This window comes from Alosa alosa, chromosome 13 (genome assembly GCF_017589495.1).
Source record: "Alosa alosa isolate M-15738 ecotype Scorff River chromosome 13, AALO_Geno_1.1, whole genome shotgun sequence".
Lineage (NCBI taxonomy): Eukaryota > Metazoa > Chordata > Actinopteri > Clupeiformes > Clupeidae > Alosa > Alosa alosa.
The window spans coordinates 6,983,694-7,011,282 of record NC_063201.1 but is presented as its reverse complement, the minus strand read 5'-3'; the positions used below and the strand labels follow the sequence as shown (position 1 = coordinate 7,011,282).

The following is a 27,589-nucleotide window of genomic DNA, read 5'->3' as shown; positions in this document are numbered from 1 at the left end:
GACGGGGAAAATGAAAATAGTCAGAGCAGTGAAAGCCAGGCTGGTATCTCCATCTCTTCAGTAGAATGACAGACACACGCTGTTACTTCCTCCTCCTTGTGTTTGTCCGTCTATTTCAACGAAGGAGAAAAAAACGCAACAGGGAGAAGTGCGAGACATGTGGGTTAAGCTTCTTCTACAGGCGAACTTATATCCGATGCAAATAGGCACAGCGCCTTTAGAACGCACGCACTGCAAGACTTTTGAACGTCCAGCGCCTTCGAAGCCACGCAACTGGAACAAGTCACAATCGTTGAACTTTGGGAAGGTGCGCACCGCTGGAGTTTAGTCCTGATATTTTAATGTGTGGAGAACACCCCGAGAGCTTGGCGTTCTGTTCTTCATGCGTGCAATGCCCTCTCGTAGTCGGAGGGAAAGCGCGGCAGGGGGACAAAAGGAAGACGAGGCGACCGAGGAGGACGACAGGGACAGTACAGATAGTCGGCGTATGCGAGCAATGGAGATGACTGCCCGCAACCTGTGCTCCGATTCAAACGCAGACGAGAACATTTGTGATGGTCTGATCAAACGCAACGGCGGCGACACGGAGATCACCGTTCCGCTGTCCTATGCCCTCAGCTGTAAGAAAATCAGTCCTATCGAGGGCAACAATCTGTACAGGTTAAGAGACAGAAAGTTTTTACTGGAGGATAAAAAGCGCTTGTGTGCGTGGGCACTCGCCACCGCGCTGTTTGGAATAACACTTATGATTCTCCATAATGAGCTGTGTCCTGTCATATATCAATCGGTAAGTGTGATACGCTCTTGGCACAATCTATCTAGTTAAATGTGTTGATTTCACCTGCCATTTCATTTAACTTGTAGCCTAGTCTGTGTGTGTGTGTGTGTGTGTGTGTGTGTGTGTGTGTGTGTGTGGGGTGTGTGTGTGTGTGGACTTAAAACTACACTATAGCAAACGACGAAGAAGAACAAGCTTAGAAAGAACAAGCGTGTCACTTGAGAGCAAAATATAGCACACATGAGTTATCCATATCGATAATAAACACTACCACAAGTGAAAGCTATATAGCCTAAATAATATTAGGTGGCAAAGTGGTTAGACATTTTTATGAATTATAAATTAACCCACAATATCATTTCGTCTCTAAAACACAACATTGTTCTCATGCGCTCATCTGCGATCTCATCCCTGGCCAACAGCGTCAACATCAAACGCGCCCACAGAGTTGTCCTTCCTTGGATTTGGGTACTAAAACATAGGAAATCCTTGTCGATGTTACGTGCTATTTTAGGCTGAGCGACCTTGTTTCCCTTAACCTGATGGTTTTCACCAACAATCGCAGCCCTAAGCAATTAATGTAACCTAGACGTGTACACAGCAGCTGACTGAGACCACTGTAGCAATTCACATGTAGGTGACTAAGCCAGGAAACCAGATATCTTGTGTACTGTCAAACAGTTCGCTCACACCGAGTCCACGCAGGAGATAACTTTGTTTCTGTTGTATACTCAGGTCAGGAGATTGAATGCGTGCTTTCTCTACAGGTGACAAATGTATTTTGTAATTGTGTGAGGGGAAAAAAAGAAAACTACCGCGGCACAACTTGGTACACACTGTGAAACTAAATTGGCTACCATTTTTACGGTTGTTCTTTCATATTACACCCAAAAGAACATAATTGTACTAATCATGCAGAAAGCTTGAAATGATAGGAAAGATTCTAAAGCACAAAGTGCATGATTCTGTTTATCAGTGTCGGGAAAATGCCATTAACTATGAGAAAATGTGTCACAATATGAACATTTTATCCACGACAATATTTTAATATGACTAACAAAGTGGATTTCATTCACAGACTTCCAGGCTATTTAATTCTAGTCAGGTAGGCTTGTTGTGGGACGTAGCCGCTGGTTGTGGGCAGGCAATCCCTTGCACACATGCTCTCCAGTTTTTCCAGCATCTCAACCACTGGCACCTAATTAGCCTTTGGTTGAATTTTCCTATACATTATCTTGATTTAGCAAATTAGTATAAACTTCTTCAGTTTCCATTTAGTAAATGCGCACGTTGTTTCAAAAGTTTCTGGGGCAATTTGGAGAAAAATTAATTTGCATGCAAAGGAGTAGCCGCCTTGCGCCCTCAAGGCGTGACCGTGTATTTAAGAATAACATTTCTTGGAAACCAGGTTATGCAGGAAAACTGGCTATTTATGGAAGTTTTTCCACATTTTGCACCCCCCCCTTGTGATTTTCGTGATTGCCCAGAGTCATATTCTATCTTTCCACATCATTTGGTGCATAATTAGTGCTTGTTTGAATAATTCGTGGGATTCGTGGGTTGACCTCCAAAGGCACACAAGCACCCGTGCTCATTTTCATGTGCTATCCCACAAACATACCGCAGAAATTGGTCTGGAATTAATTGCGCAACCATTTGTAACCGTCGGTCTCCACTACTTGTACTCCACTACCTGATGCGCGACTGACTCTGCCATCAGCCACTGGTGATAACACACTGCGCAAAGTTATAGCTTCCCAGCTGATTCAAAAGTGGTCTATCGTAAAGACAGCAGTTATTTGGTTAAACACAGGCCCATTAGACTGTGTGGCAGACAGCACAGCCTTAAAAAAACAAAAGCCTTTGTTCTGATTAATAATTACACTTGAAGACACGGAAACATGGAATCAAGTGTGGGTGCAATTTGTTAGGTTAGTAATCGACCTACTGTAAAAATGACTGGTTGCCCCCTTGTTCGACACTCGACAACACCGTTAGGCCTAATAGTTTATCTACAGAACACGGATCAAGTGCGTCTCATTCAAATCTCTCCTAGTCTGTTTATTATTTAAAGATGGAGGGTCTAGTCTAGGTAGTCTGCAACAATTTAGTCAAGTATCCCGGAGTCTTCTAAAATTAGACACACTGAAAATATTGACAGTGAAACTGCGGAAAACAATGTATGTTGCCAACGCACGTCAGAACATACCTTAATGTGTTGAAGTTTCCCGTCGGCAGACTGACGCTTTGCAATTACTTATATCTTTTACACTGTAAACCCTGACCAGTTGTCATTAAATTATCTCCCCATTAAACCTTCCATGGAAGTTACATCAGTAGCGCAAGTCTACGTCATGGCAATAAACAACACACCTTTCTTCATTTAAATGTCGAGACTGCCATTACCAAGTCGTTTTTAGGTCAGGAGCTTCCTCCTCAGTTTTGTATAGGAGCACTAGTGCTCAACAGAGACAATAATCCAAACTGAAGATTTTACTTCAGCATCAATGTTTTGCTTTGATTAGGCTACAGTTTTCAGAAGCATAATCTTTTGCCAGGGTATGGGTTGGATACGTTGCCTCTGTTGCTTTCCTCATAGGTTAATAAAGATGCAGCATACTGTATGGTGGTGGTGGTCAGGACCACAAACATTTACATGTACACACTGTATAATCCCGAGTTGAGAGGTTCTCCATAAATGGGAGTTATTCCAGGGAGAACTTGAAATGATACTCCTAGTCATGAGATGCCCTATAAGAAGCAAGTACCTTACCCAATTTGGCATGTATTCCCTTGTTTACACTATCCCATAGTGGTGATTTGTGAAACTCAGTGTGCTTGTAGGCATAGAAGGCCACAATAGGATGTTCAGAGTGACAACTAAGTAACAAGCTAGCCTACATGACATTTTTTCTGTGATCTTTCAGTCATTGTACTTTTATTCATCCTTTAAGATGAAAATGAGATTTTATTTTGTAGATAATACTTCAGCAGATGCTGACAAATAATTTTTTTTAAATAGAGGCACATTAGTTTGTGAAAGTCGAGACAACTTTCAACACCACACACAAAATAAATCAGAGATCTGCATTGACAACTGATGACACATCTTAATCTCAGGTTGTGTAAAAGTTTGCAGTCTGGTGTTTTTCCTGCATTTTCCAGTGTTCTCCGACACAAGAAGAAAAACTGCTTCATCTTGTGTGGCGGTGTCAAACTGCCTTATCTATGGTTGGGAGGGAGTAGGCAGGGAGTAGGCACATAGCCATTTGTTATCAATTAGTCTTGACTTGATTACATGAACACATAGTGTAAAAGTAAAGCCAAACAAATCGCCCAAAAGTATGATTGCCCCAATCTCTTCAGATCATAGAGGAGATTAATTACCTCTGATCATAGAGGAGATGAATTCTATGTGCGTGTTACTACATGGCTAATGATTCACACTTGTGATCATGTGTAGGCCTCTATGTATGTGTGTGGCGCACATGTGCGAGGGAGGGAGGTTATTTATGTACCACAGATGCTCATCTATCTCAAGCTGTTTGCACAAGGAATGTCCAGAAGTATCATTAGGGAGCAATGAAATTGGTGGTTCCCCACACGCAAAGTTCCATCCAACTTTCTGGCAGTTTGTGCAGTTCTGGTAAAGGCTCAGTCATCTGCGGAGCCAGTGCTTGGCAACCCCCCCCTCTCTGTCTTACTCACTCCTCACTCTAGCGTGAGTGCGTGTCTGCTCTCGCGTGTTTGTGAGGCACTCCTATTATTCCCATGCACGGCTCCAGTGAAAGTTGTCGCCCCGGACCGGTGCAGAGGTGCAGACCTTTGCCTCCAGGCCACAGCGTTCCGCTATCTGCCCAGCTACTGGGAAAACGACAAGCGGAAAGGCTTTGAAAACCGAGCGCGGTCTTATCGGCCCAAGAGAAGCGAAGCCATCGCCCTGTTTTTCTTCACTGGTCTGGTTTATTTTCTCTGCTCCTCAGTTTTCTGTTAAAAAAAAACAAAAAAACATTTGCACTTTTTGTGTCTTTCAGGGATCGGTGTACGCCCAGACCCTTAGCAGCCTCATCAGCATCTCGACTGGCTGTCTGCTCATCCTCATCATAGCCTTCCATTACAAGGATGTCAGGGTGAGTGTGGTGGTGCCCCTTCTACATCGAAACTGATGCATAACACAAACCCTCCATCAATGGGAGTTGGCAGCAGTATCCGAATATGTATCAGTAGTAAGTTTAGTAGGCTAAACTGCAGATGGCCCTTCCAGAGGGTGACATGAACTGTCCCGTGCAAATCAGTGAAGTGAAACTGAAGCACTTGCTCTTGTCAAAGAGCAAGTAATTCCAAAGCATGATCACTGAACTTGAGAAATCTCATAAGAATTTGTAATGAACCCAAGCAGCAGTGTCCCAATTAAGTGTTCTTTGCCATGGCCAATAAGCCCCTTCTCTTAGCTGGTATTATTGAAAGTCTGGTCTGTAAAACTGTAACATTTGTGACATTTGTTATAGTTTTCCCAGAGCTCCCTCTTATCCCCACTGGAAGATTCTGGCAATGTAATGTTGTACTGAAGCAGTTGTGCTGAGTCAGTTTTATGGGGACTTTCTATCGTTTGTCCGAGTTTGTTGTCAGTGAGTTGAGATGACACACGATCAGATGAAATGGCACGATATGTGATGACCGAGGTTCTCTGCGCCGGGTGATCATCTCAGCTTATTTTTGTCCCCATGCTGTAAGATCTCCTCTATGCTCTCGAGAGCGAGAGATCGGGAGAAGGTGCTGTAACTCAACACTAAGGCCACTCACTGCTCCTCGGCCAACCAGCAACTCACCTTGCCAAACCCAAGGGTTTCAGATCTGAGAATGTCAGATGCTGTGTGCATGGGTGTACGTCTGTGTCTGTGTGTGTGTGTGTGTGTGCGTGTGTGTGAGAGAGACAGAGAGAGAGCGAGAGTAGGAGAAAAAGAGGTGTGTGTGACGATACCTTTGGTTCACCATGGTGCCACAGAAACACTGAGAAGTCATTCATGAAAGGGACCAGAGGGGCAATGAGGCCCCAGCCAGATGAGCAGAGGCCTTGCCAGAAATCACCCACCTAGACCAGCGGACTGATTATAATGGCTGTTGGGACACGTCCAGGAGACATACCAGTGGGAGGGAGATCTGCTGCGAATGCTGTGTCAAGATAAGGCCAGTGAAGCTTCTGAAGGGGGTCGAGGTCATTCCACCTCCTTGTGTAGCGGGCTGATTGGGCTTTGTGTGCAGACGCTCAAGATGGTGAAATACAGTACTTTGGGCTGGGAAACTCGTTACTGAGATGGTTTCTACTCTGACAAAAACTCTCTAAAAGGAACTCTCTAAAAACATACCGTACATTGATCTAATGGAATTCCTAATTAGATTTTGTGTTGGTTCTATTAAGTGTAGTTGTAACCTTACTAAACTAAAAAGTATAGAAGATATGTCATCTTAGAGATCCATTTTGTCTGTGAAGAGGGAAAAGATATAATACATGAAAAAGAGCTTGTTTATTTCCGTCTGTCCAGCCTGAAATGGTCTATCTGTTGACATACAGTAGTCTGCCACAGCATTTAGTGTTAGCCCCCAGCTTCTGGTAGTCTTACTGAGTGCCCAAACACATGTTCCAAAAATTATAGTCTGCCAACACATCACCTGCCTCTACATGATCCCTGTCTCACCCCGACCTCTCACAACCCCCCATAACTCCCCCACCACCCTCTTACCACTCCACCCCAATCCCCAACTACCCCCACCCAGCTACTCTGTGCCACCTGCCCCATGTGGAATTCCACTTTGGCTTGCATAGCATGCCTCACATACAGAGAGTGCACTCCCACCCTCAGTCCCAGTGCAGCATTTGCCTCGGGAGAGCCGCAGGACAACTGCCAATGGCTCCCTCATGACAGGACGGCCAGCAGTGGTGCTGTCCCTACTGGCTGCTGGCCCTCTCGCTGAGTCCAGCTTTGTGAATCGAAATGGTCTCCCATAAAGGGGGCGGGTATTTGCACAGCTGGAAGTGTGTTGTGCAGAGCAGAGGGAGCAAGCTTGAGCCCAGGCAGCATATGCATTTTAAGGGATTGGGGCAAGAGTTTTGCCTGTATCCAAGTAACAGCATGTAAGATCATGCTCGAATTCAAAGGATTTGTGCAACTTTGTCATGGCCGACGTGTTTATGTTTGTTTGGGCACTGACAAAAATTAAACAACATTGAAACCCTTAACAGTGTTTCCCACAGAATTTCTATTTGTGGTGGTAGGTTTGCAGAATTAACTCGAATGCAACAGTTTTTAACAAATTAGTGCAGCGCGGTTATGATTCTAACCAGATTTAAGCACAATTTAGTACAACCAGGAAAATCATTGTGTGGTGGTCAGTGTTGATATTGTGGTTGGCCGCCACAAATAAGTCAATGGATGGGAAACACTGCTTAAGGTTTGGGTCAATTTATGTTACAGTACACAACTTGTGCTGTGCACACTTAGCCTAGAACTTGCCCAGTAACGGGCTCAACAGGCGACTGGAAATAGTATATTGTTGGTTGAGCTCATGGAATTATGAAAATATTTTCCCAAGAGAATTTATTTATTACTTCAAAGAACTTTCTTTTTATCTGCGTTGAAAAAGTGTAAGCCCTGTGTACCCATATATGCTGGAGCTCAATGCTGAATTCATATTTTAGTGTTTTCCATGATAAGCCACGACTGCCTTTTGATGTATATCAGACAAAGGATTTGTTCTTCTTTATTTATATCAAGTTGGTTAGATTTATCTGAAGTCACACTGTGTTTCACCCCAGTTATGTTCCTGATTTAGTTAATCATCACTATGTGGTCAACCAAAGCTAACATGAGGGTTTCTTTCTTAGGGTTTTGTAGTGGTCTGTTATCTCTCTCTTTTTTCCTAGTTTCTGAGTTGTTTCCTCCATATATCGTTACCCTTGTGTCTCTGTTTCTGTCTCTGTATCTCTACCCCATGTCCTCTGCCCTGCTTGTAGTCTTTCCCTTATTCACTCACTCATTCAATCGCTCACTCATTCACTCACTCACTCTCTCACTCATTGATTCACTCACTCACTAGCTGACTCACTCGCTCGCTCAATCATTCATTCACTCACTGATTCACTCAATCACTATCTCACTCACTCGCTCAGTCACTCACTCAATCATCATCTCATTCACTCACTCACTCACTCACTGATTCACTCACTCGCGCAATGATTCACTCGCGCACTTTCTGACTCACAAGCTCGCTCACTCATTCACTCACTCACTGATTCACTCACTCACTCACTGATTCACACACTGATTCACTCACTCGGTCACTGATTCACCCACTGATTCACTCACTCACTCATTCGCTCACTGACTCACTCACTCACTTCTTCACTCACTCGCTCACTCACTGATTCACCCACTGACTCATTCACTCACTCACCAATTCATTCACTCACTGACTCCACTCCTCTGACTCTAATCCTCCTTGTGCCTCGCAGCTCTTTGTCATCGACCACAATCAGCTGGACTGGCGCATTGCTATGACCAAACACCGCGTCCTGGGCATCTCTCTGGAGCTGCTGGTCTGCGCCATCCACCCCGTCGTCACGTACTGGTGGAGCCCAGAGACGGAGGTGGACGGCCAGAGGGCGCCCTCGCCGCCCCACGAGGCGTCCGAGGCGAACGCCTCCTCTCCGCTGTGCCTCTCGACGAGGCACAAGGCGCTGCGGGACGTGGAGATCCTGATGTCGGCCATGATGTTCCTGCGGCTGTACCTGGTGCACAGGACCATCCTGCTGCACAGCAAGGTGCTGCTCAACGCCTCGTACCGCACCATCGGCTCGCTCAACAAGATCAACTTCTCCTTCCGCTTCCTGCTCAAGGTGCTCATGAACAAGTACCCGGCACGCACCCTGCTGGTCTTCATCCTGCTCTTCTGGTTCTTGGCCTCCTGGACACTCACACTGTGTGAGAGGTACACACACACACACACACACACACACACACACACACACACACACACACACACACACACACACACATTGCCCCTGGTCTCGACAAATACACAAATATGTCAACTGTCACTTCCACTGACACACGCACGTATACAAACACACACACACACACACACACACACACACACACACACACACAGCTGAACTGCATGTGGCTAAAAGCTGCTGCTTCACCATATTTAGCTCTAACAGTGTGTTTTGACAAGTATTTCTCCTGAGACCTGAGAGATCTGGAAGGTGTGTACTGCTGAAGAATGTCAGCTAATTAGGTGGAGTAATGTCAGTTCCTGTTTTCGTGAAAACCCTAGCTGCTGCATTTTGTATCTCCTATAGTTGCATGATGGTCTTTTTAGGAATGCCTGTGAAAAGCCAATTGTAGTTATCAACGCTGTTGGAGATAAATGCATCAGTGAGCTTTTCTAGATCATGTTTTTGTTTTAACAGTTTGGCAATATTTTTTAGGCTGTAAAAAGTGATTAATCAAGCTTTCTGTTGATTCAGGGAGAACATAGTCATTAAGCTGCACACTAATTGTATGCTGCATTCAATCAAATACATATATGGATATCCCCGCCCTTTCACTCACTCACACACACACACACACACACACACACACACACACACACACACGCTCATACATGTCCATCCACAAATCCACATATCAGATTTTGTTTGTTCAAGGAATATCAAGCTAGTCACCTTTCCATCTGATTCTTGCAGATGACGTTGTTATGTGCAGAAATTATCCAAAAACAGTGACTGAGACCAGGGTTAGTGATGTAGATGGACAGTAGACAATATAAATAACTAAATATATATAGAAAATAAAATAAATACAAACATTCAAATCAAATCATTATTTGCATAAGTGCATAAAGCTTGTCCAATTAATTGCTTAATGGATAGTTATGCATCAGTGGAAAGTTACCTTGTTGCTGGTATGTTAGTGCTTCCTTATGAGGGCATGCTAGGGGTGATGAAAGTCATGGCTTATGAAAGTCATGGCTTATTATGCAAGAGTTGTACTGCTATGCGTGGTCCCGTTTCCTCAGCGTTTCAATAGCCTTAACTACTCTGTATCTCTAGAGTCAGTAAGGACAAGCACACAAACATCTATGCATCTGGAAAGCACATAGATTACTATTAATGGGTTTCACCAGGTCCCTTTCCACAGGTGTAATAAATCAAGCACCTGGATTATCAATGCAGACTGCATGGTGCTTGATTAATACACCTGTGGAAAGGGACCTGATGAAACCCATGAATAGACTAAGATTTTGGATTGATAATAATTGGCTTAAAGTTCATGGCTTAGCAGAGCTAGTGAGGATCAAACTACACCAGGTTAGCAGTCCGAGTTGGAAATCTGTTGGCTGCAATGATGGGATCAAACTACACCAGGTTAGCAGTCCGAGTTGGTTAATGAAATCTGTTGGCTGCAATGAGGGGATCAAACTACACCAGGTTAGCAGTCCGAGTTGGTTAATGAAATCTGTTGGCTGCAATGAGGGGAATTGCCGTAACAGCTTCTCTCTGAAGAGAGAAATCGACGAAGGGAGCCGTAATGCAGCAGTAGCCCCAACATCCTCCACCAGACAAGGGCTCAGTGCCCACACGGACCTCGGTTTGAGTCCAGCCGAACCTACCCTATTATCTCCTGTCTGGTGTCCAGTCCAAACGGGGGAGAAGTCAGCCTCAAGCTGAGGTGCACTTGTCTTTATCTGGACGTCTTTCCATATGAAACAGAAACAGATCCACATTTCACATCCTTCCACATCTTAAGCATGAAGCTGGACTTTAAACAACAGTTCAAGCTTTTTAATTTACCTTAACTCATTTTCACTACAGGGCATAGCCTAATCCTATCATGTTAATGCACACACAGTCATTCTCAAACAGAAACATGTGCAAAGGTGTGCATGCATTCACAGACATCGGCTCAGACATACACATTTTTTTGCCGACGTTACTGTCCGAGGTAGCCAGATTTGGGAACGTGCACATTTTTGTTCCTTTTCACATCTGTTGATTAGAAACAGCACCTAACTTCTGGCCAGCTGGGCTCTGCCTCTGATGGTCAATTTGAAGTCTTTGCCCGGAAAGGATGTCTAATAAAGGATTTGTTGTTAATGGGGTCCATTCAGAAGCTCTGAGCCAACTGCGCATACACTTTCACTGCTGCCTGAGGCCCATCTGTTCAGAGTCAGACACGTCAATCAAGACATTTTCCTCATTTGGACAAAAAGTGGGAAAAGTTTATTTATTTTTTTTAATTGCACCCTGTCCAAAAGGGTAAATCATACCTGGAATAGCCTACAGCTTTGTAGATCTGTAGTTTCTAGAAAAATGTTAACTAAGAATGACATGTATGAGTCTATTAGATATCTACTTTTTGGCTCCAAATGATATAAAATATCATATTATTATTTCATGCAAAATAATAATAATAAGAAGAATAAGAATAATAATAATAATTTAAAAATAATACAAAATTAGTGTTGTACACGTAGAAAAGCAAAGCAAACCGATCAAATAAAAGCACAAAGCAAAAGTCCCCTGTTTCCAGTGTGATATTAGAAAACCTTGTTTGTTTTACAAAATGTTTACTGGAGCAGGAAGAAAAGCAGGTACACACTACATTTGTCTTTTCTTGCTGCTCGGCCCAAGGCCAAACTAACTCCGTAACTCTCCCTGCTCCCCTACAGGCAGATGCAGAAGACAGCGGGGAATATGGATACGGCCCTCTGGCTCACGGCCATCACCTTCCTGACCGTGGGCTATGGAGACGTGTCCCCAGTCACCAGCTGTGGCAAGGTGGTGTGCCTTTTCACAGGCCTCATGGTAAGGAATCTCAGGGGGGACACACAGAGCCTCCCAGGTCAAGTGCTATGGCAGAGCAATGGCACGCCGTTTAAGTACGTGCCTGAAATGAGTTGGACAAAGTTGTTCAAGACGGGCGGCTACAAGGTCAAAGTTCTTGGTCAACTTCTGGGCTTAGGATGGCGAGGGGTGCTTTAGGAGCCATATTGTAGAAATTGGTATGAATGACTACATTCATGAATGGTACTATGTAACCATAAATGTGCCAGTCTTGATCCAAACGAAATTAGGTGTGGACAGGACACTCTGAATTGTCTTTTATTCTCTGGTACTCTGGTGCGTCATTATTGTTAAGGTGTGTCACCACTACTGTTCAGAGTGCCTTATCTTATCCTTACACAAATCACCCTGTGCGGCAGTGAATGTGGATGTATCAAGTGTTATCATGTCAGGTGAACTGCACAAGTGAGCATTGTCTCTGTGTGTGTGTTTCTGTGCTGAATATGGATATCATCATAAAAGTGTGATTGTGTTTAGCAACAAGGTGCCACTGTGGTAATTAGACAATGATTTGCTCTTTTATGACTGTCATTGGATATTTAAAGATATAACCTTGAAATGACGCCCATGTAATCAGTCCAATGACTAATAGCACACAGCATACTAAGCACACGCACTGTGTTCTGAGTCACCTTCCACAGTAACCTAGTCTCAACTGGGTCCTGCGATAAAACTAGCTCTCACTATACTGTAGTGTTCCTCATTCTTCCACTGTATCGTTACGTCTTTTCTTTGTATATCCGGTTTAAGCGAGCTTGCACATCATCTCCTCCTTGCTTGACTTCATCAGAATAGTCTTTCTTTCTTTCTTTCTTTCTTTTTTTCTTTCTTTCCTTCAATCTGATGGATGTAGATGAACATAGAGGGATTGTCAGAGCGCCTCGTTTCGGTCTCTTCCTTCCTGGTGCTCCCGTTTTCTCACTTCCCTCAAAACTAGGGGCTTTTCCACATTCCTGTGATGCTGTGGCTGACAAGTACCATGAGGGATGTTCCCTGTGCTACTCGGAGATCTTACTAAAGTCTCTGCACTGGAAAACTAGTTTGTGTGTGTGTGTGTGTGTGCTCATGCTTTGGATGTGCATGTTAGTGTGTGCATGTTCTACCTGTGTCCATATGTTTGTGAGTTTGGTATGTGTATGTTCAGCGTATATGTGTCATTGTGTCTTTGTGTGTGTGTGTGTTTGTTTGTGTTTGATGTGATGAGTTGTTTCCTAGTGTCCTCTTCTTGCCTGCGAGCTCCTCTCTCCTGTGTAAATGCTGTAATGGAAGGGTGCACTGAGTTAAGGTTTGGATGAGAGGAGAAGGGCGTCATGGCCCCACGGTCCCGTTGTTTTGTCTGAGAGTCAACTGTTTTGGTTACACCCTTTGCAAGAAAAGGATGACCGAGGTAGAGCGCAGTGGGACAGATGTCATAGTTATGCTTGTGGCCAGGCCGTCCCGCGTAGTAATACTCTCCTCAACAAAACACACAAGCAGCGTGGCCAATATGTGCTTCCTTGCTGAAACGACAAACACTGTGGCCAGTAGCCAACGCTGAATACACACACAGAGAAAGAAAATCATGAGGTGTTTGCCTCAAAAATATGTCAACACTGCAAACCATGGTATTGCAAAATCATGAAACTTGGTGGTGGTCTGTGGTTGATGATGCAGTGTGCTAGTTACAAGCAATTGTGTAAGAACTGTATGAAATATTGAGACACAAAACGTCCTATATATTTTTCTCTAATCAATACATTTGATAGCCTCATTATCTAAAACTGCTTGGAATTTGATGTTGGCGGGTTTCATAGTAGAAAACACTATTAACATCTCCTCTTGTTTCTTCAAACAAAACGTAAAGGTCAAATGGATTCTCTTTCTTATTTTAACCTCAGCTAGTGAAACAGTCAGTAGGTTTGTTGAATGACCACTGTGTTTCAAAATACATAATACAGTGTCATGTAAAGCAGTGGTTCTTAAACTTTTTGTCTGACGACCACATGGGCCAAGTCTCACGACACCCTTCTCTAACCAGCAAGTGAAGTGAAGTGAAGCGAAGTGTTGCGAGATGGGTATTGGAAGCACCAATGTCAACACCAAAGGCATTAATGTCTATGGCAGTCTTTGATTAAATACCTTTAGAAAAATGTCTTTAATCCAGGCTGCAAATCATTTCGCGACCCCTCCAATATTTTTGGCGACCAGTTTTAGAACCTCTGATATAAAGGTTTCATAACTACTGATTTTTACTGTTTGACAGGTTTTTCAGAATAGTCATTATATACATCTTTAGATGGCTATCCATAGCAGTGGTGTTCTTATTGAACTTTAATAGCTGAACACAACTTACATGTCACTGTAGAACAGGGCTAGTTTTGATGAAGTACTTCCATATATAGTAATGCCCATTTTGCCGTTAGCCATTTTATCCATGACTAGTTGTCTGCTGCATATAGCACTAATGATTTTAATAGTTGATGGGTCAAATAGTTGCCAAAACCCTTGTGTCAAGTAGAGAGTAAGATAAAACAAGGTTACTTGAGTTCCATGCTCCATGCTATCAAGCCTGATATTCTGCCACCAGAAACTAAACTGACACAGCATGACTTGGGGAAGTCAGAGTCAGTTCTGCAGAGTCTGCAAGTAGACATCAATACAGAGCTACATTTCATATCGACTTCGAACATGGGAAACATGTTGATTTTCATGCTGGGTATTTTGCATCTGTCTCCATGGAAAGAGGAGAAGAACAAGAGGCCACAGGTGGGAGTTTAGTATTTCAGAGGACCTGAAGAAAGAGAGTGATGATGAGCGAACATTTCTGATTCCAATCTCTGTGTCTGTACGAGTGTGTGTGTGTGTGTGTGTGTATGTGTGTGTGTGTGTGTGTGTGTGTGTGTGTGTGTGTGTGTGTGTTGGTGTTCCTGTATGCATTTTCTTTTTCAATTGTCTTGGCCATTGTGGCCGTAGGTGTGTACGTAGGTATAGTGTAAATGTGAATTCATGTGTGTGTGCACGTATTAGTGAACACATGCGTGTATGTGTGTGTGCGTGCCTGGGCGTGTGTGTGCTTGTGCTTGTGCTTGTGTGTGTGTGTGTGTGTGTGTGTGTGTGTGTGTGTGTGTGTGTGTGTGTGTGTGTGTGTGTGCATGCGTGCCAGCACGTGGGTTGTGGCTTTGCTCCTCTACCTCCTCCAATGCTCTCCGTCCCCTTGTCTGATCGGAACTGATAAGCCGCCCTAGCCACGGCAGACAGAGGCCGCAGCGTGAGCCAGACCAAGACATCTCCCTGACAGAGTGGAAAATAATCCATCACTCCTCCCTCTCCCTCTCTCTCTCCCTCTCTTTCTCTCTCCCTCTCTCCCTCTCCCTCTCCCTCTCTCCCTCTCCCTCTCTCTCCCTCTCCCTCTCTCGTTCTCTTTCTGTCTGTCTCCTCCTTTCTCTTTCTCTCCTTGTTTTTATAAGCTTTCCCCATTTTTTTAAGGGAAAACTTTCCACCATTGCCATTTTTAGGCGGTTTATAGCCCTTGGCACCACTCAATCAAGAGGGCGGGCCAACCTGTGCCCAGGACGTGGAAAAGGAAAGTTTTCCAACCCGCCGCCGAGCATGCGGGCAGGCGAGCGAGTCACTCCCCGTGGGCCAGGGAGAGTGGCATGCGGCGGCCCTCACACACCTGTGCTCCGAAAGCCCAGACACACACTCACACACACACACACACACACACACAGACAGACAGACAGACAGACAGACACACACACACACACACACAGACAGACAGACAGACACACACAAACACACACACATGCACACACACACAAACAGCAAAGGCCAATGGAAAGGAAACGAATGCTCTAAATCTGTATCAGAGCAAGTGTTTTTTACGAATAAGGTTCCTGACTGGAGCTCCACGCTGTGTGGTTCTAATCCACCTGAGAATAAGGAAGGCAGTGAGTCGGGGCAGTAGCTGCCAGTGTGACTAAGCATGTGGAGCATCCTGCTGTTGCTGCTCAGTCATAAGGCTGGGCCAGCTATTCTTCAAGTTCCACACACACACACACACACACACACATTTGGGCCAGCTATTCTTCAAGTTCCTCTATAGCATTAGTACTTTGCAGAAGATGCATCCCGTGATGCAGAGGTCTCAATTTAAAAAAAAAAAAAGAAAAAGCCCCAGTGTTGCACCATAGTGATCTGATTCCGATCATACGATCCTGTGTTCCATCTGGTCAAGCTCAGTCAAGCTCCCCCCGGTCAACATCCTTTTCACTGGGGTGTGGAATGATCCAAGGAAGGATGTGCTTCCTGATTTTCCAAGAACAAGAAAATGGCAAGGGGGGATTTGCATAGGATTCCAGCTGGGAATGCTACCTGTCCGAGCCCGAGGTACTAACAGACACGGAGGGAGTTGTGTTGTGCTGCTGGTAGATCATTGCTTTTGTGTTGCCTTTGTCATTATTTTCTACTGTCTTTTCTGTTCTTATCTGTGTTAATAGTATTCCTCACTTGCGTTTAAAGGCAAGGGCTGTGGCTTTCATCTTTTGCGTCATCATACCTGCTATGCTGAATAATCTCTCTTTCTCTTTCTCTCTCTCTCTGTCTCTTTTTGCCTCTCTGTCAATCTACCTGTTTTCTTCTATCTGTTCCTTTTTGCTTTTCTTTGCAAATGCAAGCAATAGGAGTGGATGAAACCAAGGTAAAGATTTTTTTTATGAAAAACAAACTTGATATTTTAGTGTACACACAGAAGAGTTTGGTGCATGCTGCATATTTATGTTTCAACCCTCTTACCAAGTGTTTATTACGGAGCCACTGAAGGGACATGTGCAAAGATGTTTTTGTGTGTGTGTGAGAGGGGATGGGGGGCAAATACCCATGTCCTTTAGGGGCTTTGAGTTTCTGGTGCCAGAAAAACATTCCGGTGCAAAGGTTTCTGGTTTGCACCTGTCCCTTCAGGAGCGCTGTAATTTTGTAGTGTGTGCTTGAGAAGCCTGCTAGAGAACATCAGATTGACAAATCGAAATGTCACTGTGAGAAGTGTGAAAGTGTGCAGATTTAAAAATATCCTCTTGTGTGTCACCTTCACTTCCTTTTATCTTTATCTTTAATGTTTAGAAAAAAAAGGCACAGCACTCACAGTTCCTTAAAAAAGCTTGTAATCGCCGCACACCCATCTTTATTATTAGCACATAAAGTAAAAGTAGCTATGCAGTCCCTTCACACAGAGTCCCGTCTCTTGTTTACAACACATTACTCATATAATTTCGAATACCTCGATACAATCATCATATCTAAAGCTGACTCACAATTATATAACATCCTGTCACAGTTTGTTCTCATGTAGTTGATGATAAATTGAGTTAATAGGTTGAACCACAGCAGATGCTATGCAAAGATACTAACTGTCCCCATTCTTGCATGTGGATTTGTGTGCGTGTGTGTGTGTGTGTGTTGCCAGGGTGTGGCCAGTACTGCCATGATGGTAGCCGTCATGACGAGAAAGCTGGCTCTGAATAAAGGAGAGAAGCACGTCCACTACTTCATGACGGACATCCAGATCACAAAACGGGTAAGGAGATGTCACTGTCCCCACGCTAGAATCCCCATGACCCTACAACAGTTCCTGCCTACAGAAGATGTATCATGCATGCCCTTAAATGTTGTATTATAATCAATCTTACAATGAGTCAGCTTCTGAGATGCCAAATCTGGAAAGTAGTGAACACCAATCACGTATACAGTGTACTATGATGGAAATTGTGTGAATGGTGAATAATAGCTATTTTTATTTGAGAGGCTGGCCCAGCCTAACTAAATGATCTGCATTAAATTCACAAGAAAGATGGAGGTGGTGACAGCAGAGGAGGCTCAGTGGGTGGAGGCCGCCATATTTTCCATGTAGCACGCGTATTATCCTTTCTGAGGCCCTATAATATTATTTTTTCCTTAAATAGGGCAAGGCGGAGGGCAAGCTAGTGTGGGAAAAGGCATGGGGGGTGGAGGGGTGGAGGTTGGGCAGAGGGGAGGTCCATCTCTTTATAGCCTCCAAAAGGCGTCAAAAGGAGGAAACAATCAGGTCCCAGGCAGGAAACGGACTTGTGTCAGTCCAGGACCACAAGCCGCACCGGCAGGAAACTGGATGCGCTGGTGTGTGTTTCCATGTGTGTGTGTGTGTGTGTGTGTGTGTGTGTGTGTGTGTGTAAATATGATGCGCTGTCAGAGGAGAAGGGAAACGGCATGTGTTTATGTGTATTGTAAGGGTACATTATAACGTGTGTATGTGTGTGTGTGTGTATTAATTAGTGTGCTGCAGTGGTATACATGTGAAATGGTAGATCTCATTGTTGTGTGTGAGTGTGTTGTAGGGGTATCTTAGAGAGTAAGTGTGCATAGGTGTGTGTGTGTGTGTGTGTGTGTACAGGTTGGCAGTGTGTTGCAATTTCTAACAGGATCCATCTGTTTTCTTATCTAAAGGGGAGGAGGCCAAAGGCCCAAAATAAACATGCCTGGCGGAAGATGCTTTTAAGAGCTTCCATCAGTGAAAACTAGGGACAGAAACACAGGGAAAGCAACATTTTGGGGTCCTTCTTAAGCAGCCAGAGGGTCACCACCTCCATCTTACTGTCAAGGTGCTTCTGGTACACTCACACGCCAGTTGCGTAATACTATTTCCCACCATCGAGTGTGTGTGGAGACTTCTGAGTCTGAGCTCGCCATTTCCTCTATGGCAGTGGCAACATCCTGTTGTACGGTGCATCCCTGTTTGTCAGGGTTTGTGTGCGTGTGTGTGTGTCCTCCATGGAACTGTCCACCGTTGTCACTGACTTGCACTGATGAAAATAAAGGAGAACATCTGGACACAAGCCTCTTATGGATGCCCTAAAAATAACTAAAAGCCTGCACACACTCACACACACACATACACAAAAAATAGCACCGGTGTGTATTTGGGTAGCTTGGTGACATCATTACGAGCAACATGGGTAATCTTGGTGTCTTTAGCAGGAAGACGAGCAGACAATAATAGAATCAAAGAAAGACGAGGAATGTAATTATTGAGGGAGGAAAAAAACACTCTCACTCACATATGGCTCACTCACGGCTATTCTCGACCCCAGACCTTATTCCCGAGGCAGTGATTGCATATTCATCCACTTCTGTTTCGAATGGACCAGAACTGACCTGTAGCGCAATGAAGATATTTACAAAAAAGTTTGCCATTGGTAGGCCTAGTCAACAAACCAATGGGCCCATTGCTGCTCTCTGTCAGAGTAAAAGTCAATGTACCATGAGTGTTTTGATGTGTATGTCCAGTACACATAATGGTCGTAATGATTATAAGAGTTGCTGTTTCCTGATTCTGATAGTGATTAACAGAGCCGGACCGTTGCATTGGCGCCGTAGGTGAATGCTAGGACAGGGTCTGAAACGACAGGGCCGATTCTGATGTGGTGACTAAACCGGAGTGAACGTGTCATGTCCTGCAGGTGCGCAACGCTGCTGCCAACGTGCTGAGGGAATGCTGGCTACTGCACCGCACCGACGTGACGAAGGGAAGCAGCGGGGAGCACCGGTACCGGCAGAGACGGCTGCTGGAGGCCATAAGAGTGTGAGTGTACCGCAGAGCGGAGGGTGGGTGGGATGGCAGAGTGGGAGAGAAAGAGACAGAGCGATGAACAGATAGCGGGGTGGGTAGGGAGAGAGAGAAATAGACAGAGAGATGGACGGACAGGGTGGGTAGGGAGAGAAAGACAGATAGAGAGAGAAAGAGACAGAGAGAGGTTGAGAGTGAGCAGAAAAGAATGAGTGGGGTGAGGGTGAGTAACAGTCTGTTATCGAGGAAAAGCACACCACCGAACGTTTCAAGTGAATGGAGCATTCTGCAGCATTATGAAGAGCCGTGTAATGAAGCCCTGTACTATACATGTGTGTGCATTTGTGTTAACAACCCGGTGTCCTATAGTATGGTCACTGAATGTGTCTATGGCCCTTATATTTGCATGCACTCGTATGTGTTTATGAATATTTTGTCTAGCAATCCATAAGTCCTCATGCATAAGCAGAGTATAAATGTGTCCTCTGTCTCTGTCTCTCTCTCTCTCTCTCTTTCTCTCTCTCTCTGAACATTGCTTTGCATATGTAAATGATCGCGTGGCCTCATGTTAGCTATCCATCACATTGCCCTTACCTTTTGGTATGCAAAGTAGGATCATTGCAGTATAGCAGAATATATTCAGTGGCGTAGAATTTCTCGAAACCAAGATTAAGGGGAACCTAAGAAAATAAAGATTTTCCTATCTGAGCCTGAGATCACAAAGCAGCACGGACATGAACTAGCACGAACTGACCAACGTTCTGACCACACACTTGTGTAACCCAACTTGCCTTGAAAACAGAGGCACAGATAAGAGAAAGAAAGAGAGAGAGAGAGAGAGAGAGAGGGAGATAGAGAGGGAGAGAGAGAGCGCTCACCCATCAGTATAGATTACTTACAAGGTAAAGGTTGATTGATTGTTCTTATGTTGTTGATGTTACTACTTGCACACATCACATACAGTAAAGTATGTTGAAGTTCACAAGTAGCTTAGTGAAAAGCTCACTAGTATGTTCCAAAGCAGAATTATTTAATTCAATTTCATTCATTCAGAGACACTTGTCTGATAGGGACAGAGAGAGAGAGAGAATGAGTTCTTTACATTTTAGACCTATACATTTGCAAGGTCAATAGAGGAGCATTTATCAGCACCTTCTCTTTCTCACTTGGGAAGGCCGCAAACTCTTCTTTTCCTGACCTCTTTTGAAGGTTCTTCTCCCTCTCACAGGATATAAACAACATGTTTCCGTCTCTCTTTGGTTTTGGTTAGATTATTTTATGTCATCATTGCACTGAATGATCACATTATAGGCTACATCAGAGGAAGCAAACACAAAAATTTAGTGTGAAAAAAAGACGTTTGGCATGAGGACTTATGAGATCTTCAATTGTGCGTGTATCACGGTCAAGAGCCATGTATAGTCAGACCTCACCTAACAAGACAGACCTTAAAATGGTAGATACCGGTACGTGCATATATGGCTTCAGTGAGACCAGTTAATGCTCTAAAAGTGTCGGTGGCTTGATAATTAACTTGATAATGTGTGTGCTAATGTTATGTATAATGGCATAGGCCTACGGGGAAAAAAAAACACCCAGACCTTATTTAGTGCCACGAACAGAATGTCACACGACTGCAGTAGCTTTAAGTTTCTTTTTCACACTTCGATGACTCAAGGTGAAAATGCACTCTCTTAAAATCAAGAAGTCTGAACTTCCGTATAAGCTTGCAGGAGGCGACTGACCTTGGCAGCACTAGTTGCTGTTTGAGCATCTGGAAAGGCCACTGCTACCACCGTTGCCTTGCTGATTGTTGTCGGCCTTGCTTGTTTATCCTGCACACCCCAACCTTCCTGTCTGATAAGCAGCCGATTGCCGGAGGTGTCGAGCTGGCCACGGACCAGTGGTCACCACTAAAGATGGAAGCGTAGATGTGTGAAAGTGTAAAGTAGCTCCTAATGTGATTTTCCACTGCAGACGAGCCCCAGGCCTTCCAAACGACCCTTGGGTGCATGTGTGTGCATGTGTGTGGGTCACAAAGAAGGGAAGAGAGAAAAAGAACCAGTTAAATACATGGAGAGATAGAGAGAGTGAAAGGGAGAGAGTGATAGAGAAAGAGAGACATGTAAGGGTGGAGGGCGTTTTTGACTTCCTGTTGTACAGTTAGCAGCCCACTAAAAATAAAGTGGAAAAGGAGCACTGGGAAAGGCACCAGCAGCACCTCAGCACCAGGAGCTGCCAAACGACACTCGGACGACTCAAGCCTTTCTTTTTTTTTTTTTAAAGAGCTTATTTTGACTGTTTATGCAATGTCTCGTTTTGCACATGGGCCCACGCTAGCCTGGCATTTCTGTATGGCTCAGCAGATACAGAGGGTTCCCCTGCAATATTGGTTTCCGCTGTTGCTTTTTTTGGGGACTTTTGGTTCCGTCGAATTTCAGGCCTAAGTATAGGATTGGAACGGCAAGGACAGGCTGAAGAAAGTTCTAGCAACAGACATTCACCCAACTCTGCCCCTTTGAGTTAAAAGATCAATTTATTCTCTTCTTCTAGACATCTGTGATGTTGACGTACTTTCTTTTGCTCTAGAAATAACGAGGCTTGACTCACTACGCTCTTTCTCCGCTTTTTCCACTAAACAGTTTCCGACAACTGCGAGTCAAACAGAGGAAGTTGCGGGATTATGCCAGCGAGATGGTGGACCTGCAGAAGGTGAGTGGCGCCACTCTTCCTCTGTGGATCTCTCAGTTCAAGCACCGTGCAGCCGTGGCCTACTGGTTAGCTCTTCGGACTTGTCACCGGAGGGTTGCCGGTTCAAACCCCGACCAATAGGAACGGCTGTAGTGCCCTTGAGCAAGACACCTAACCCCTCACTGCTCCTGAGCTGTAGCAGGCAGCTCACTGCGTCGGGATTAGTGTGTGCTTCACCTCACTGTGTGTTCACTGTGTGCTGAGTATGTTTCACTAATTCACAGATTGGGATAAATGCAGAGACCAAATTTCCCTCACGGGATCAAAAGAATATACTTATACTTAGTCACTGCGTTCCAATTCTTGACTCGCAGTCTGTACTTACAATACTTAATATGAGTGCACACGGCAATGCACTTATGCACTCATATTAGGTATAGTAAGTATGTGAATAGCAACACAGGGAGTCTCTCTCTCCCCCTCTCTGGCTTTAAGGAGAAACCCCAGTCCAAGTGGAACGCGTCAGCTTCATTTATTACATAATCACGCCATTATCCAATCCACTTCAGTTATCCTTGTTGTTGTTGTTGTTTACTGTGAGGTGCTGAGACACATAAAACGTCTGTAAACGCACACATAAACTGTTTGTCATTGAGCCAAACATGAGGTGCGTGTCAGGGTTCAGAGAGTTCAATCACCAACACAAACAGGCGTGCGTAAACCCTCAGACACAGTAATAAAATCAAATAAATAAATAAAAGTAACACGGGCCTACTGGAAAGAAATGGCAACAATATATGGCCAAACAGACAGTCAGGCGTACCGACAGCTGCCAATTGACATACATTAAGCTGGACTAATTGATTAGTTCAGTGTAGACAAAGTAGCAAAAGTAAATTAATTTATCAGTACAACAGACTAAGATATAACGTTTTGTTTGTCCCTCATGCCCCACCAGATGCAGATGATCATGTACGACCTGAGTGCCAACTGGAACAACTCCTACCACGAGCTGGAGCAGCGCATCTTATCCATGGAGCAGAAACTGGACGAGCTCAACCGCAGCCTTCAGCAGACATCCCAGCTGCTGACCCAAGTCGTGGGCAGGCAGAGCCTAGAGCGCAGACACTCCCACGCGTCCGCTCCCCACAGGTAAGGCCTTGCTAAACTAACTAATGAATGAACTCACTAACTAGACCAGGGGTGTCAAACATAAGGCCCGGGGGCCAGATCAGACCCGCCAGCAGGTTTTATGCGGCCCCCCAGATGTTTTGGGTAGGAAGGGAAAATGAGAAAAAAAGATATTCACATCTAGTTGTCTTCAACAATTTGTTACAAGCAATATCTCTATGATATGATAAATTGAATAAACCTAGCACTACAAACCATCCTCAGGAAGGAAGAAGCAGAAAAACTAGCATGAAAGTAGGGCATTTCAAATGAGAAAGAGCCGTACCGGTATATGACAGCAGTACATTATTGTGTACTTGTTTTCTCATAAGTGATATAATCAAACAACACTCTGATACCCATGCAGACAAATTATAATGACCATGACAATGACGGCCCCCCACTAGGTCTCATTCCAACAAATCCGGCCCACTACTTAATATGAGTTTGACACCCCTGAACTAGACTAACTAGTGCATGGTAATGACGGAGTGTAATGGCGTTTGCCATTCTAACTACCATTTCGATGGTGAGCTACGCAGACACAGGGAACAAAGTCTGCGTGAAAAAGGTTCACAACATCGAGGCAACAGTGTAGCCACTGCATTGAGTCGACGCAGAAGCATAAACTAAGCGACGCAGAAGCATAAACCTTTATGCTTTAAAGCTTGAAGGGCCAAAAGTCAGCAGAGGCATTCCAGCTTCTACAGTTAATCCACACGAAGACCCGCAGGAAAAGTGCCAGGGAAATGGTCACCATGCAACTTTTACTGGCTGACCCCCAAACCTGAAATTACAGGTTTGAGTCCTGAGGTCAAGCCAAACATTACACTAAAATCAGTGTTGATTTTAACTGCTGCTGCAGTCTTCGCAATGCAGCCCACTGTTGTGTGACACTGTCATGTCACAAATCTTGGTCTTAAAACACATCTAAAAATCAAGTAAAGCACCAGTAGCACGTGTACTAACATTTGTACGTGTATTAACATTTATCTGTTGCCATTTTGTTCAGTGACATTTTTTAATCCAATTCCTCGAAACTTTCTGAAAAGCCATTAGAGGTTAACCCATACTCACTTGGACGGCAGCCATCACGGAAGCATAGCCACTCTTATATGTGTTTTTGTTTTGTTTGTTTGTTTGTTTAGCTGTGTGTACTCCTGATCACTGCTCATGTTCCCTTGTCATTTTCTCTGCTCTCCCTAGGTGACTCCCGTGCCCACAGCCCACTGTAACAGCTGCTTGTGTGTGTCTAAGTCCCTCGCCTCTTCCCCAAGCCACTCCATTTGGCGTCATGGACTTTTCCCTTCAACTGTTCTGGACCTTAATTGCTCGAGACTGTTTTTAAAAATTTCTTATATATTTGTTAAAAGTTATGACAAAGTATCTTATATAGAGAGAATATTGAGTGTATTTATGTCTGTTATTTATGCATTGCTGAGAAATGTCACATTCGCAAACTGTGCCAGACCCTTGTGTGTCTAGGCAGCACCATTGACAAAACGAACCATTAACCAAGGCCAAGGTCAAACCTGTGGCTTAAAGGGCTCATACTCAGTCCAACGATGCACAGTTGCCGGGGGACGGGGGCATTCCATGATGCGTTCCCATGTTTCCTGGGGCAATTCACAGCAGTAGTTTTTACACAGTATTACCAGTTACATAGAAGCTCCATCCAGGTGTTCTTTTCCTCACTCCAATGGTCTGCCTTCAACTTATATATGAGAGCCAGCTACCCTTAGTATGCTGGCAAGAACAAATAAGATACCCGTCACAAGCTCTCATTTGCCAAGTATACTTAGGTGACTGTGATTGCCAAGTACAGTATAGTCAGAGTGGCATCACTTTTGCAAAATATGCCTCAGTATCACTGATGCTTCAAAGTGCAGGTTAGCGCCATTTTTCCTACTGCCAAATCACAGGACAGACATCAGATGAATATAGATTAGCAACAGTTGCATTTGGGTTTAGACACCTGATGCTCACTAGTGCACTTTGCTTTGTTTCAACAGTTGTTAAATAGAAAGGCAGCAACATATAGTTTGTATTTGTCTTTAGAAATGACTGACAGACACCAGTATCCTTGCTAGTTAGGTAAGGAACCCACTGGTCAGTGAATGCCTGTCTGTAGGCTACTCAACATGATGCTAACTAAACTAATGGAACTACGGATGCTAGTGTAACGAAAAAGTACACTAACACCTAGACTGAGTGCAGATAGATAGTGACACAAGAGGCCAGTGAAAGGCATCCGATTCCCTTTACGAGAGTCACCATCTAGTGGTCAAAAGTGTGCATTACAATGAAAGTGTACCCATGTAGCCTGACGAGCCAGACCCACATTAAAATGTAGGGTCTGGGCACTCCCGTTCGCAGTGCTCAGTCCGGGCGGGATAATCAGTTGTCTTTCAAATTCCCTCTGCACTTAATGGGACAGCGGCGGCTATGGAGTCCCATCGCGTTTCCCACCAGCGGAGCTAGTTGGCTAGTTCAAGCGTTTGCCAACTTAAAGGAGAAATTCGATTGTGATATTGACCTAAAGTGTATTGAAACATGATACAAGTGTGAGCGTATGTCTCATAGCCCATCTCGGCTTGTCCCTGCACTCCAAAATCTGGCTAGTTAGCCGATGCTACCAACAGCTTTTCAATAGTGGTGCCGACTCCGGGCTAGCCATGCAAATAAATCACTGTTTTACACCCATTCACGAGGCTCAATGTATCTCCACACTTCATTGGTAGACTTCGAGGGCCCTGACATTTAAAGCGAGACATTGAGAACTTTGAAAAAGCACTGGTAGTTTACTTACAAGGCGATTTATACAGACAGTATCTTCCGAAGTTTAGCATTTGCAGCCATCTTGAATTTCAAGCGGGAAATAATTCGGTGGAAATGCATGGATTCAGTTTCTTCCAGTAGCAGCAACTGGAATCCATGCATTTCCACTGAATTATTTTGGAATCTGATCCTTATCATACCTGTTCATTCTTTTCGTTTGCTTTCGACTTATGGTGACTAAATTCAAGATGGCTGCAAGCGTAAACTTAGGTGAAGATACTGTTTTGCATAAATCGTCTTGTAAGTAAACTACCAGTGCTTTTCAAAGTTCTCAATGTCTCGTTTTTAAATGTCAGGGCCCTTGGAAGTCTACCAATGAAGTGTGGAGATACATTGAGCCTCGTAAATGGGTGTAAAACAGTGATTTATTTGCATATTGCTCCGATGCCGGCACCACCATTGAAAAAAGCTGTTGGTAGCATCGCTAACTAGCCAGATTTTGGAGTGCAGGGGACAAGCTGAGATGGGCTATGAGACATAACGTTCACTTTCGGTATCATGTTTCAATACACTTTAGGTCAATATCACACCGAATTCTCCTTTAATAAAAGCTTAACTCGTGTCACACTGTTCGCCAACAGCAACATCCATCTTATTTGTTTTCAAGTAGCAGGGAATTCAAGCCAAACCGTTGCAACTCTGCCATCAATCATTATGTTAAGCCCACCTAACGACTCTATCCACGATTTCATTGGCCTGATTGAGTTTCGACTTCTGGAGCTCACAAGCCAACGGAGAGTTGCTAGACTAGCCCTGGCAGCAAATGTAAATGTAATCTGCCGCTAGGGGCGCATCTAGATTTCTAGGCTAGTACCCATGAGAATGTCTTGTAAATTAGAGGGAAGATGACACTGACATAATCTGATCCCCTTTACAGGAGTCACCATCTAGTGGTCAAACGTGTGCATTACAATGAAATTGTACCCATGAAAATGTCTTGTAAATTAGAGGGAAGTTGACACAGACATAATCTGATCCCATTTACAGGAGTCACCATCTAGTGGTCAAACATGTGCATTACAATGGAAGTGTAGCCATGAGAATGTCTTGTAAATTAGAGGAAGTTGACACGGACATAATCTGAATTTAACAGACCTCTGGCATAAATGGACAACAGAGGAATCTCCATGCCAGCTTACTCACCAAGAAGTGCTTATGCACATGTGTCCGGTCTGTATCTTATGATTCTGGGCAAATGTTTGACATCCCTTTTATTGTGATCACATCTGCTAAGCATCAAATGTTTAACATACCTTTTATTGTGATCACATCTGCTAAGCATCAAAAGATCTCAGAGACAAGTGCACCGCAGTCACTTGAACTCTTATTGGAGTCTTTAATAGTCCTATTTTCAACTGGAACATAAACTGGATCTATGCAAGTATGTTGTCAGCTGTTGATAAATGACAATGTGTAGCAATGTAATACTCAAACATTATTATGCATGTAGTTTTGTAAGAACAGCAGAAAAGTATGACTGATTCTTGAAAACATAAGTATCTAAAAAGACGTTTACAGCATTGTTTTTGCACATGGTATAGGCTACACAATGTAAATATGTCCAAATATTAAAAATACCTTGATAAGAGGTTGGTTGTAGGAGTTTTTGTTAACTGATTCACATTTATGC

General features: G+C 44.1%; 1 protein-coding gene and 1 long non-coding RNA gene across 2 annotated transcripts; one reads left to right on the top strand and one right to left on the bottom strand.

Annotated features, from left to right (window-relative positions):
• The first annotated feature begins 40 nt into the window (after positions 1-40).
• On the top strand, positions 41-25,508 carry kcnn4 (potassium intermediate/small conductance calcium-activated channel, subfamily N, member 4). Its single transcript, XM_048261585.1, has 9 exons — positions 41-787; positions 4,813-4,908; positions 8,289-8,764; positions 11,510-11,645; positions 17,125-17,235; positions 19,154-19,275; positions 21,903-21,972; positions 22,910-23,103; positions 24,328-25,508. Exons 1-9 carry the CDS (start codon positions 383-385, stop codon positions 24,329-24,331), a joined length of 1,614 nt encoding a protein of 537 aa, XP_048117542.1. The 5' UTR covers positions 41-382; the 3' UTR covers positions 24,332-25,508.
• LOC125306309 lies at positions 8,676-9,941 on the bottom strand. Its single transcript, XR_007195537.1, has 3 exons — positions 9,733-9,941; positions 9,504-9,611; positions 8,676-8,753 (listed from the first exon to the last, which is right to left on the bottom strand). It is a non-coding gene; the product is annotated as an uncharacterized LOC125306309 (long non-coding RNA).
• Positions 25,509-27,589: the final 2,081 nt, after the last annotated feature.

Bases quoted from the DNA above. Each gene is read 5' to 3' on its own strand.
- kcnn4 (XM_048261585.1), top strand. From the start codon at position 383: ATGCGTGCAATGCCCTCTCGTAGTCGGAGGGAAAGCGCGGCAGGGGGA. The intron at 4,909-8,288 runs GTGAGTGTGGTG...TGTGCCTCGCAG, and splicing joins TCCATTACAAGGATGTCAGG to CTCTTTGTCATCGACCACAA. The intron at 17,236-19,153 runs GTAAGGAGATGT...CATGTCCTGCAG, and splicing joins ACATCCAGATCACAAAACGG to GTGCGCAACGCTGCTGCCAA.